Source organism: Natator depressus, chromosome 13, assembly GCF_965152275.1.
Source record: "Natator depressus isolate rNatDep1 chromosome 13, rNatDep2.hap1, whole genome shotgun sequence".
NCBI classification, from domain to species: domain Eukaryota; kingdom Metazoa; phylum Chordata; order Testudines; family Cheloniidae; genus Natator; species Natator depressus.
The window spans coordinates 28,634,701-28,648,531 of record NC_134246.1 but is presented as its reverse complement, the minus strand read 5'-3'; the positions used below and the strand labels follow the sequence as shown (position 1 = coordinate 28,648,531).

At 43.2% G+C, this 13,831-nt stretch overlaps 1 protein-coding gene across 3 annotated transcripts in view; it reads left to right on the top strand.

Annotated features, from left to right (window-relative positions):
• TOX2 (TOX high mobility group box family member 2) overlaps window positions 1-13,831 on the top strand; it is a 260,543-nt gene that overhangs the window by 138,098 nt on the left and 108,614 nt on the right. For all 3 annotated transcript variants that reach the window (XM_074970334.1, XM_074970331.1, XM_074970332.1), the window contains exon 3: window positions 8,930-9,175. In XM_074970334.1, coding sequence (XP_074826435.1) covers window positions 8,930-9,175 — 246 coding nt within the window. The remainder of the gene's footprint in view (window positions 1-8,929; window positions 9,176-13,831) is intronic.

The following is a 13,831-nucleotide window of genomic DNA, read 5'->3' as shown; positions in this document are numbered from 1 at the left end:
CCAACATTCTCTTCTCAGTGCTTCCTACCCATTCCTCAAAAAGAAAAGGAGGACTTGTGGCACCTTAGAGACTAACAAATTTATTTGAGCATAAGCTGTAGCTCACGAAAGCTTATGCTCAAATATATTTGTTAGTCTCTAAGGTGCCAGTAGTACTCCTTTTCTTTTTGCAGATACAGACTAACACGGCTGCTACTCTGAAACCTGCCCATTCCTATCTGTCAGGGAGAGAGCTTTGCTTCCTTTGCTCTGGCACAAGGCCGGAGGAAGTAGCTGGGGGTTCAGGCCTCCAAAAGAGCAGACCCTTGAAGAACCATGTACACCTCAGGCAATCAGCAGAGGTGCAGGCAGTCCACAGTGGCCCCACCAGCCTCCTAGCAGCCCATCTCTTTTTATGATGGTAAAATGGACTCCCCCACAGGTTGCTGGACCTGGAGCCCCTCCCAGGAAGGGCAGTAGATTCCACAGCTTGGAGGAGAAAGGTACCTGAGTCAGCTTTTCACATACCCACCACAGTCCTGTGTAGCTGGGAATGTAGGCAGCTATCATGTCACTACCAAAAACATTCCCCAGAGCCCATTCACACCCCAGACCTACATCATGCATCACACAGGGCCCTTGCTGGGAGGCTTCTATAGTGTCTTGAAAGAGGAGAGTAATTCCACAGAAATGGTCTTTCCATCCCCCAGGGCAGAAGTCTTCTGGCTCCTCGTAGCCACCCAGGGAAGAGAAGTAGAATGGATGGCATGGTGCTTCAGGTTAATTTATTAAGAGGGAGGTGGGGACTTCCCCCTTCCTGGGACCTGTCTGACAACATGCTCTGGAAGCCATGTGTGTGATGATGCCTATAATTGGCAAGAGGGCAGAAACAGGCAAATCCAGGGTTAACACACGAGGAAAAGTTGCCTGGTACTCTAGAGCTACGTGGCCCAGCAAGTTCTGTACTTGCAGGAGACAAGACAGGGCAGTTGTTTATTGGCACAAGTTCCTCCCACTTTTCCTGCAGTCTGTACGCACAACGTTCCCATGTGCAAAGATTTTGCAGCAGCTGAATGTCCAGTGAATTCTCCCAGCTGAAGGGGAGATCTGATTCCAGCATCCCGCCTACCTAACCTCTCTGCGAAGCTGCCTCGTGCAGCACACTGATAAGAGCAGAACAGAACTGCAATTGTTTCTCTCCAGCATTGGAAGCAGCAGAAGCATCATGTTCCTTTGTCACATACGCTTAAGTTGTGTTACAACAGTGTTAGAGGTTTGCATTGAAAAGGCTCAGTGCTGCTTCAAACTCACTAATCTTTGGGCCCAAATGATCTTAAAGGAAAAATCCTGGCTTCTGTTCTTCCACCCCCAGTAATTTGCAGATGCGGTTTAATGTATCTGTAGTAATGTCCAAATACATGACACTTCAGGCGCTTCAATGTCTAAGTGACCGAAATGGTGGGCACAAAAAGGGAGAGTGGTTAAGCCTCAGAACAGTGGTTCCCAAACTTTAACAACCTGTGAACCCCTTTCACTGAAATGTTAAGTCTCGCGAACCCCCTCCTAAAAATGAATATTTCCAGGGATTTTCTCCTTTACCCGAATATAAATTATAAAAGCAGTGCTCTTGGAAATAGAAAATTTGTTTTTATGACATGCTTATTACACATTATTTATTGTCAATTATTTATCATTACAGTATTTTTATTTATGAAAACGGCAACACGCTTCCAAGATCTCACTTTCGTAGCTTGTATCACTTTGAATAAGCCTGTTATAAGACAAGGCTCCTAGGTTTCATCAAGGAGTATCAGATGTGAAACAGCATGAAGGTATTTAAGAAGCCAACTCAAAGAGTTTCTCCTTCACAAGCATTCAGGTCTTGAGCAGTCCAGGAAAACAATGCACATTTCAACAAAGCTTAAACTTGTTCTTCATAATAGTTTTAAAAACAATACTAGCTGCCTGTTTAATTTTACAAAGAGCAAAAAATATCCACCTCCTTTTCCATTTCTTATGAGTCTTGAAGTTTAAATCTGCTCAGTGTGATAGATATGCTTGCTTTGATCTGCTTAGCTCTTAGAACTCCAGGGGCTCCGGGCTGCTGGCCTGTGCTGCCCGGAGTCCCTAGGGATAGCTCTGTCCGCCATTAGGGAATTTTTTCCCAAGAACACCCTGTAACATTTTGCAAACCCCCAGGGGTTCATGAACCCCAGTTTGGGAACCACTGCCTTAGAAGAAAGTCAGGCTCTGAACTCCTGGGGTACTGAGGACATCCTCATTTTTCACTGAGCTCCTCAGGATCTCTCTTGTCCTCAGCACTTCCCCCATCTCCAGAAAAAGATCCTCCACCTCCATAGCCTCCCTTCTTGGCCCTCTGAATGGTGCCTCCCCTAGGTCAGTGAAGGCACTCTGGGCTCTTCTGTGTATTGCCTACCCCCTTAGAACCAATGAGCTGGTAGAAGTTGCTCTTTAGCCACCTGAATCTTGAGATGAACCTGAGTTTGTCAGCAATCACCTCCTCTGAAATTTTACAGGGAGCAGTTTTTCAGTGGGACCAATTAATTCTCGTTTACAAAGGTGATTGGGAGTTGAGCACAACTCCCTGTTTTCTGTTGCCCCTTTAAATTCACGCCCCTCCCCCTCTGTTAAACTCTTCTTCTAAGCTTTCATCTTCCTTTATCTTGGCGATTGGAGTTCCCTGCCCTATGTCCCTGCTTCCCAGGCCTCAGCATGTATCGAACATTGCTGCTTGAATATGCATGAAAGAAGCATTAATGCTCAGTCACCCTCCTGAAACAACCCCACTTGCCCTCTGTGCAATTCAAAATCTCCCTCTGTTTATAAACAACCTTCCATGGACTTCCTGTAGCCAGCCTAACAGAGCCTGCTTTGGGTCTCTCTTCTCCCTTTCGGTCTCCCCATGGACTTCATGCACTTGCTCCAGCTGACTGCCCTCCTTGCTCCCCACTCTCTTCTAGCTCTGGCTTCCACTCTGCTCATCCCCAGTCAGGCCACTGGCATGTGCGGTCAGGAGCAGCCCCCTGCATCTCTGCACCTCCTCAACTCTCCTTACCAACCTCAGCTTGATGCATCTCTTCTTCCCCGTGAAAGTGAGTGGGAATTAGGTGCCTACTTGCCATTTGTGCCTTTGAAAATCTCCTTCCTCTTCATTTGTGTCTCTCTCAGCTGTTAATGAACCCACTCGAGAAAGTCTCTGGGGTCGCAGTTTGCATGAAAGATACTAAACGGGCTGGAACTGCCCCAGGCTTTACTGATACTGTGTCTGGGTGCAGAGGAAACAGGAAGTAGGCTCTTTGATCAACCAACAACAATAAAGCTGGTGGATCCACTGACTTGTCAGTACCTGTTCAGTACCATTTTATAGTGCGCTTTTATTTATATTGTTCAATTGAATAGGCTGTAGTCTTGTACAGGATGTGGAACAGATTCTTCTCCCATTACTCACCATGGGGAAATAACTGGCTGGGTGGTAGTACTGCTGAAAGGCATCTGGGGATTATAGTGGATCACAATTGAATATGAGTCAGCAATGTGATACAGTTAGAAAAAAGGTGAATATCATTCTCGGGTGTATTAACAGGAGTTTTGTATGTAAGTCACAGCAAGTACTTGTCCCCTGTACTTGGCACTGGTGAGGCCTCAGCTGGAGCACTTGTGTCCAGTTCTGGATGCTACATTTTAGGAAAGATGTCGGCACGTTGGAGAGTCCAGAGGAGAGCAACAAAACTGATCAAAGGTTTTGAATACCTAAGCTCTGAGGAAAGATTTAAAAAAAAAAACACTGGACATGTTTAGTGTTGAGAAAAGACGGTGGGGGACTGATAACAGTTTTCCAGTATGTTAAGGGCTGTTATAAAGAGAACAGTGATCAATTGTTCTCCAGGTCCACTGACAGTAGGGCAAGAAGTAATGGGCTTAATCTGCAGCAAGGGAGATTGAGGTTAGATATTAGGAAAAACTTTCTAACTCTAAGGGCAGTTAAACTCTGGAACAGGCTTCCAAGAGAGGTGGTAGAATCCCCATCGTTGGAGGTTTTTAAGAGCAGGTGGGACAAACACCTGTCAGGGATGGTCTAGGTTTACTTGGCCCTGCCTCAGCCCAAGAGTTGGACTTGACTCCTCGAGGTTCCTTCCAGCCCGATATTTCTGTGATCTATGAGAGAGGGGTATGATCTCACCAGGGATCAGAGACACTGCTCCCTCTTAGCAGCCCATGCAATGTTACCTATGCAAAAGTGGAATGGGCATGGTAAATTGGGGGTGGAGTCATGGCTGCCCTGGCGTCCTGTGGAGGGGAAGGCATGTGGTACCTGCTGAAAGGATGGCAGAGAGGCTGCTGCAGCTTGAATTCTGGCTGAGTCAGCCAGAATCCTTTCAACAGCTACCCTTGTATCATAGCCCCTCTGCATCCTTCTGGGCTATAGCTTGAAAGTCACAAACTAGCCAGGCGGTGGGGTAAGCTGAGTCTTTGAGATTGAGTCATAAGTTCACACTTTAACTTTGAAACAAGTTTATATTTAATTGTAATTAAAACAATTGATGTAAAAAGTATTTATTTGTTTCTCCCACAGTACCCCCCACCCCATAGTTCCCCTCCCACAAAGACCCTAGAAATGAGTCTCTGCACAGGTACAATCTACACAAGGATTAGCTAGTTCCATAAGAGCTGAACATACTGGACATGGTCCTTGAACTCTAGCCCCATTATCAGCATCACATAAAGACATGAAAGGGTCTGAATACAATGAAGAGAGAAGTGCAGTTGGGGGTGGGGCAGGGGGGAAATGCAGCCATTTTTACCATATGGCCGACATATTGCAAAGATGGAAAGATACATGGATCCTTGGCATCATCACTCCATTTTAACTAGCGTTGCCACCTTTCTAATTCCTGGTAACTGGACTCCGCCCCCAAGGCCTCACCTCTTTCCCCCCCCAAGGCCCCGCCCCATCCCACTTCTTCCCTTAAGGCCCCGCCCCCTTCTCTGCCTCTTCCCCCAGGGCCCCATCCCATTGATCTCCCACCCACACTGCTAATTAGATAATCTCAAGGAACTTGCCTGCAGGTAGGAGGTGGCCCCAGATGAGCAGGTGCTGGCGTGGGTTAATGCCCTGGTGCCTCCCTCTGCCTTTGGGCCTTTGGTTCAGGTGCCATTTAGGGTTGCCAGGACCCTCAAAATCTGGCACAGAAGCCAGAAACTGGACTGTCCAAGTAGAAACCGTATGGGTGGCAACCTTAATTTTAACATGTGCCTATTACTGCAGAATCAAGCAGGGACTTTGCACCCAACTCTCCCCTCCACCCCAGAAGTCGATGGTAGTCGTGCAGATTCAGGCTCCTCATTTCAGCCTAGCTCAATATATTTGAAAGTGGAAAACCCTACCTCTTCTGCATTTGTAGTACATCTCTACCCCAATATAATGCGGTCTGCAGGAGCCAAAAAAGCTTACCGCATTATGTGAAACTGCGTTATATAGAACTTGCTTTGGCCCCCCTGCCCCTTGTCCCCTGACCGCCCCCTCCAGAGACTCCCCCATCCCTAATCACCCCCAGGACCCCACCCCCTACCCAACCCCCCTGCTCCCTGTCCACTGACTGCCCCGACCCCTATCCACACCCCCGCCCCCTGACAGCACTCACCGGCAGCGGTGGGAAGCGGAGCAGCCTGGCCCCAGCCCGCTCCACTCTGCCAGCTCCCAGCTGCGGCACTCCGCTTCCCGCTGCCGGTGAGTGCGGGGAGGCTAGGGAAAGGACGCCCCCCACACTCACTGGCGGTGGGAAGCGGAGCACTGCGGCTGGGAGCTGGTGGAGTGGATTGGGCTGGGGCCAGGGTGCTCCGCTTCCGCCACATCCGGTGAGTGGCGGGGGGAACCCCATCCCCCAAGCCCCCTCCCCCGAGTGACACGGCTGGGGCCACGGCGAAGGAAGTGGAGCGGGCTGCTCCCAGCCCCCCACTAATCACCCGGGCCACTCTGGGCCTGTGGGGCCCCCCAAAGTGCCCCCCCACAGCGTCTGCCTCCCAGACCCTGCTTTACTGCATTCTATACGAACCCGTGTTATATCGGGTCGTGGTATATCAGGGTAGAGGTGTATAATAAAGCAAGCCACCTTTTAGGGAAGTTGAGCTTCACTGTGGTGACATCTTTCAGTCCCTGGTGGGATGAATTGGTTTAAACATAAACCGAGGGGGAGTTTGTGTTAGTAAATAATTAAAATTTAACATAATCTATAATTTAATCTGTAGTGTGTATTATAATGAATAATCTACTGCATAATTTAATCTAAAATAACATTAAAATACAAAATATGTTGTATAACACACTTGATGAGGAAATGGGAGTTGGTTGTTACTGAGACGAGTTTTAGAGGACAGCATTTCTTCAGTTGTGACTTTAAACCACCACTTGTCCGTATGGATTCAGTCATCCCAAACGTAAAAATAAACAGTGTGTATTACAATACATCATCATCATGGATTCCACCTATATACAGTATCTATCTATTGAATCTCTCTGCCTTATCTTTCTAGCTGTCTTTTTAAAACACGTATAGAGTAAATATAGGCTTGGAAAATTGTTCTTAGCTGATATGGTATGAACGGTTGCAGGCGTGAAGTCTGATTATGTTGATTGGATATTGTCTAATATGATTCTGATTGTGTATTGCTTTGATCCTTATTTTGATATGACTGCATAATACTGTAGTGAATCGGAAAGCTTTGTGATTTAGACAGTTCTTGTTTTCTGAGCTGAATAGCATGAGGAGACAGAAATGCGCAGGGGGTGTGAGCAGGGATGACAGGTTTTCCATACTCCTGGCAAAACCTCCTCAAAGCCTTTTAGCAAGCTTCTCAGCAGAAACACAAGAAACTTGTATTTTTGAAGAGCGCTTTAGGAAACTTGGAGTGAATTTTACATAATTTAACTAAGTACAGCAAAGCTACTTGTTTATATACCTGATACCAAAATAAACCAGTTGGAAGAAGTTTGCTGCGCAATGATTTGTTCAAATCCCTCTCCCTATACCGTGGAACAAAATCCTCTTAAATATCTGGGAAAGAATCAGTGCACTTCAAACTGTGTAACCCAAATGAAAACTAACTACCAAACCTATTAAATGGAATCCATCGGCCTTATACTCTTTTATGTGCAGCCTGTCATCCCCGCCCCTTCCAGTGTAATATCTGAGCTAGACAAGCTGACTGGAAGAATAACTGAACTGGAATCTCCACTTGAGAACTGTGTTGATACTAATATATAGTAGTATAGACCTTGAGCCCCCATTTATTATGTACACGGTGTGAAGTCAATGGGAATTTTGAGGGCATATAAATCACAGAATTGGCCCCACAATAAGTGCTCCACTCACTATCTTTATTGCAATGGTATCATGTGAACAACATAGGGGAGACAAAGAAGGGAGGGGAATCACCTTTGCTAAGGATAATGAAAATGTTAAACTCCCTGCACCTCCGTGAAGAGTGACGAAGGGATGGTGCCATTGCAGTCGATGTTTCTGTCCAAAGAAAGTGCCAGAACGCTTAAGCTCATGCACTCTCCAACTGGTGCTTCATAACAAGATTCCAGACAGCTTCTTCTTCACTTGCTCTCTGCTGCGTTTCATGAAGAATTCAAGTTACATAAATCTTTTATTTTATAATTTTTTAAATCTGGGGTGATGGAAGATGAGGATTTGTGTGAGAGTTTTGGGGCAATGGCTTAATAGTCTATAGTGTTTAACCATTTTTGCACACATAGATTTCTGGTCTTAAGTCAATATTAAATCAAAATCCAACCATGAAATTAGGTGATCTTGGAAGCTGATCTTAAAATCCATATGTATAACACTAGGGATAATCAGAATTTCATATGGTATAGTCATATATGATGTAGGATATCTTTAGAATAAGCTTTCTCTTTAAAATAGAACCTATTATAATGGTCTTCCAAACCACAATTAACAATTTTATTGTAAGATTCACATTTATTTTAAATTTACTGTAGATCTAATATATTTTGTCTCAGGAGAATTACATGGGTGCAATTTCAGATTAATTTTTAACACACGTCAGGGAAATGTTTTTATAAATCCCACTGAACTGGAAATGATCACAATCAAACTATCTGCACAGTTGTGTTCTTCTTCAAGGTAGTGTCATCAGGAAAAGAGCTAGCTAAAGGTATTTTTATTCTTAAATATCTTTGCACAATAAAGTAAATATGGGCAGGTCCCCATGCCTGGGACAGTCAAATGAGACTCATTTTTGAAAAAGATGCTACGGCCACTTTTCTGAGTAGGTCTCTCAACTGGTAGATAAAAACTGGGTTTTTCCAAGGAGCCTAAAGAAATTTGCTGCTCAGGTACCATCACTGACTTTCCATGGGAGTGGAGTGCTTACTTCCCTTAAGCCCCTTCGGAAATCCTAGTCATAAATATTGCACACTCATTTGTGTGTCCAAAGAAGCATTTGTACTTACAAATGCAGCAGTTGTATGTATTACTACCAGATTTATGCATGAAAATACCCTTTCAAGAAGCAAGCTTAGAGCCCTTTTTGCAAATTTAGTTCTTTTGGTCATATCTTGACATTGATCCATGCACAGAATTTTCTGCTGAGGTGGATGAGAGTTCTACAAAGCAGATGGAGGCAGGACATTATACCTTAGTGATAGAAATTGAAGCTCAGGCCATGAGAAATGCCCTTCTGTTTGATTTGGGATGATCTTGATATTAGCTACAGCATGCTGTGATAGTCTGATGTTGCTCTGGGACCTGCTTATGTACATGACTGGGAATTGTCATTTAGGAATTATTGTATTATCTGGTTGTGGTTAATTTTTTTATTTATATTTTTCATCACAAAACATTTCTTTTGCTGAAGCAACGAGGAAGTGACACATTGTAAAAATGTCCTTTTACTATTTCAGACGTATAATGGTCAGAATGAGACTAATGAGGACTATGAAATCCCTCCTATAACTCCTCCTAACCTCCCGGAGCCCTCACTTCTTCATTTGGTGGATCATGAAACCGGGTATCATTCACTGTGCCACGGCCTCCCTCCAAATAGCCTGATACCAGCATATTCCTATCAGAACATGGACCTTCCAGCCATCATGGTGTCTAATATGTTGAGTCAGGATGGGCATCTTCTCTCCAGCCAACTACCTACGGTGAGTAAAGTTTTCTCTTTTATCATGTTCTGTTTGATCCGATACAATCCACTGTGTGTCATTATGAGTCGTTTGAATATAGAAGGATATTCGTGGAAAAAACATTTCCAACTAAGGATTGAATAAAGGCAGTGAACACCGAGCTGCCTTCAGTTGGACAGGGAGCATATCTCAAAGATGGGGGTGGTTTGATTGATTCTATAGAAGTCATTTGCATGGTCATGGTGCTTTTCAGCGTAATTTTGTATTTTAAATTCTGTGCCTTTTTGGACCATGTTAATAACCTAATTATATTCAGGGGGTGGTTTTGTATTTCACTCTTGGTGCATAATGTCATACGCATTGATTCTTGCCTTGAGGGAGTGAAGTACGCCTGCTTTATTTTTCTTGCATACTTTGGTTGGATCATCCAAAACAAAGCATCCAAAAAAGATCCCAGGGCACTTCAATATTGATGATCTTTTGAATAATAAATATACCACCACGTTCGTTGCAAGTACTGTAAAATTGGAGCAATCTGCTCATTGGCCTGGTAAAAAGGTTAAGGTATGGCATGGACTACCTCATTCTGTGGTTTAAAAGCCCATTTAGTGAAAGAAGTGAGCCTACCCCATGTCCTCTCAAAGTCAATGGGAGCTTTGCTTGTGACTTTGAGGGGAGCAGGATCAGTCCCCAGTCCTGCATAGGTTAGAGGTGGCAATACTAAAATGCCTTTTGGATTACTCTGGGACAAGGCGATATCTTCAGAAGTTTCATGTTAACCTATTGCAGAAAGGACTAGCACAGGGATAATGAATGAAAATTTAAAAATGGATGTCTGAGGGGGGAAAATGAGCTTATTTAACTCAGTATAGAGATCAGTTCAGCACAGAACCAGCCATGTTGTGTAAGCTTTTGTCTTGATTTCATCAGCTGTATTGAATTTATGATGAAGTCATTTAATAATAATTTTCCTTTTAGCAGATTTAACTACATGGTAGGTTTTCTATATTATTTGCTTCTAAGATCATTGATTTCCATGGGTGTCACTGGAATGCATCAATATCAAACAGAGCTAATTTTGTTTAATTAACATGCCTGCATCTCCACAACCATCCTAGCTAAAGAGTATTTGCTTTTCCTTGCCTCAGTCAATAAGGGTCTGGAAGGTAGTAGTGTTCACAGGAGATATTATCACTTTCTCTAGGAATGCTCCAAAGCTCCCAAAATCCTTGGCATATCTGCACTTTTTTTTTTTATAAAGTTCGTGTGTTTAAAAAAAATTGATCGAGCATGATATTGAAAACAGACCTCTTTCTATGAAATTAAATATTACGTCGGGCTCCTCTTTAGCTTTTAGGTACTTAATTCATTAAAATATTCATTTATGAGACAAAAAGAGTCAATTTTATATGAAAGATGTTTTCCCTAGTTTAATTTAAAGCACAGCCCCTACTTCTGACCCCTGTTTCCATACCACAATATTTTTGTCTTGTGTTGATTGTCTCATTTTTGCGAGGTGATATTGCATTGATAAATCAGTTTCTAAAATACCCAAAGAAACAAGAATAGTGGGATTTATTAAGCAGCTTCTGAATGGCTGCAATAATTTATTTTGGAGTAGTCCTTGGGAAATGTTCTCTTTTTTATTTTATGGTTCTGTTTTACAAATGCAGCATCTTGACAATAAATCAGGACTGAGCTAGGGAAGATAAGAAGGGGGCTTAGTATGCTGAAAACAGAATAGAGAGATTAGGAGTTGTTTCCCCCTTACCACTAAAATTAAAAATCCAGGGAATCCTGAATTTTCCAGCTGATAGTGAATTGGAAGTGTTTAGTTTTAAAGCAAAGCCTTTGGGAAAGATATCTCCATAGATCCCAGCAGTAATGAGGTAGATCACTAAATGAACTGTGTTGTAATTTTAGGCCCAAATGAAATCCTTTCTTACCCTCCTGTCAGACACTTTTCCTCTACAATCAAACTTTTTGTTACAGGCTGACCGCCCTTCTCCCTCACAAATTGGCCAATTCTGCCTTTGGATGCACGGACAGGGATCCCATTGACTCCCGTGTGTGCACATGGCAGTATAGCGTTTGTCCCAATGTGCATGTGTACTCCTGATTAGCATTAATGGGAGCTGTGCACGCACATGAGGGAACAATAAAAGCCCAGAGATGGAGCAGATTTTTAAATTTGTATCATTAATATCTTCTGCCCGCATGCCCATCAAGTCATAACCCACTTGGTAATGGTCTAATGAAGTAGACTGTGCTTCAGGCATTGCTTGGGTGACATTGCAGGGCGTCTGAAGTGCTGTGATCCTCCCTGAAAGTTACCCATATTTAAGGTAGGTATTTGCAACAGGAAAAATTCATTCTGAGGAGGAACATGTTTACTGACTTGACAGTAACAAAGCACTAATTGTTTCACTGTGTGTAGAAATGGGGGCATCAGCCGGTTAGGAAGGTGACTCTTGTTTGAGAGTTCAGCAGGAAGCCAGATGAGATTTGGTCTTTGTTTCAAAACCTAAATGACTAATGCAAATGTTAAGGGTATTAACATGCCTCCTATGTGCTTTGGCTCACAATGGTCTATACATTTTTTTGCATACACAGATGTTTCCTACCTTTGCTGCTATTTATTTTATTTCTGGAGTAAGAATATTTTTAATGAAAGGGGAAAATTGTAATTGCAAGAAGTTTGGGATACAAATTTTAAATGTTGTTAAGAATTTATGTCTAGTAGCTCGGATTTTTTCATGTGCTCTAATGAAAAATCTAGGACTACTAAAATGACATGACCTAGGCATTACTGAGAGCAATGGGAAATGACATTTACTCTACTGCTCAAAAATTAATTGGGAATAAGGGTAAGGGATGCTTTGCAATCCTGTAGTGTCTCCTATCCAAGAATCTGATAACTAACACTTTCCAACCATTTCATTAAGTCTTGCAATACCCCTGGGAGGTAGAAAATTACTATCCCCATTTTACAGAAAGGAGCACTGCAAGGTGAAATAGTTTGTTAAAAGTCCCACATTGTCATTAAAGAGCCAGAAATAGAACCCAGGTCTCCTGACTCCCAGGGCTGTGTGGTCGTGTTTCAAAAATGGGCCAAAACTGGAATATTTTATCTGATTCAGAGATTATAAACCCAGAAGGGACCACTGTGATCATCTAGTCTGACCTCCTGTGAAGCACACTCTGTATCTGGAATGTAGGGGTATTGATAAAATGGGACCTTGTATTACATCTCCAGAGCAGTAATCTGACCAAGGAGGTTTTGCAAAACTAAGGTCACCTCCGTATTTGCTTATTATGAATACATCCTGTCAACAGTCTCCCTTCCCTGGCACCTTCTCTGTGCTGCCTGCTTTTGCTCAGCCAGTTGCTCCTGGGGCATTTCAGACTGCTCCCTGAGATCTAATGTCTGGTCTCCCTCTTGCAGACTCATGTGTCCTTGGGACACAATTAGATAGCATTGCCAACCATCCCAGATTCCCCAGCAGCATCCCTGGTTCTGGATTGATTTGCAAGAGGGGATCAAAAAGCCACTGGTTTATGGGAAGTTACTTTTTATTCCTCTTCTTTCTATGTGAATGTCTGATATGTCCTGGCTGGCTCAAATTGGGTGTTCATCTTCAAACCTCTTCCTTTGTTGAAGACGTGAGGTTCAACACATTTCTCTGGCACACGGGGCATTCCAAACATCATGTACAGGCTGCCTCTGTGGAAGAGCAGAACTTTGAGGGAGAAGAAAGAGGCCTACAGAAAACTTGACAGTGGTTAGGCTGCTGGTGTGCTGTGATCATGGCCTCCCATGCTGACCGATATAGTTTCCCTGTACCCTCATCTGTCTGTCCTTTTGTGGTCACTTATCTTATACTTAGATTGGCAGCACTTTGGGACGGGGGACTGTCTTTTTGTTCTATGTTTGTACAGCACCTTGCACCATGGGGACCTGGTCCATGACTGCGGCTCATAGGCGATATGATAATACAAATAAAAAATAATAATAATTGAATAGATACCACTGGGATTCCAGTGCTGCAGGATGGACAGTGAGAGAGTGAGGGGTCACGGAGTGTGTGTGTGTGTGTGTGTGTGTGTGCGCGCGCGCGCTTATGAGAGAGAAATCTCAGCATGGGGAAGTTGGGGGGAGAAAACTAGATAGATGGATATTTCTTGTTATTAATAAACAAATTAAATGTAATGCTCTGTACCAGACACAGGCCAAAAATTCAAGTGTTTTTCCCCCTGAAAAGTTTCAAATAAAAATGTTTTGTTCAAAATACTCTGAAGAAAACTTCAGATTTTTCTATAAGAAATTGTAAACAAAATGACATTTTTGCTCTGTATTTTGAATCACAGTTTTTTGTATTCAGTTTTCAAAAATTCAAAATTTCAAAAAAAGTTTCAGTTTTCAAAAATCAAAAATATTTCACATTTTGGATTATTGTCCCTTACCCTCTTCCTTTTTTACTCCCCTCCTTTTTTCCCACTGATAAATAGGTCCCTACTAAATTCATGGCCATGAAAAATGCATCAGGACTGTGAAATCTGGTTTCCCCCTGTGAAGTCTGGTCTTTGGTGTGCTTTTACCCTAAACTATACATATTTTACAGGGGGAGACCAGAGTTTCTCAAATTGTGGGTCCTGACCCAAAAGGAAGTTGCG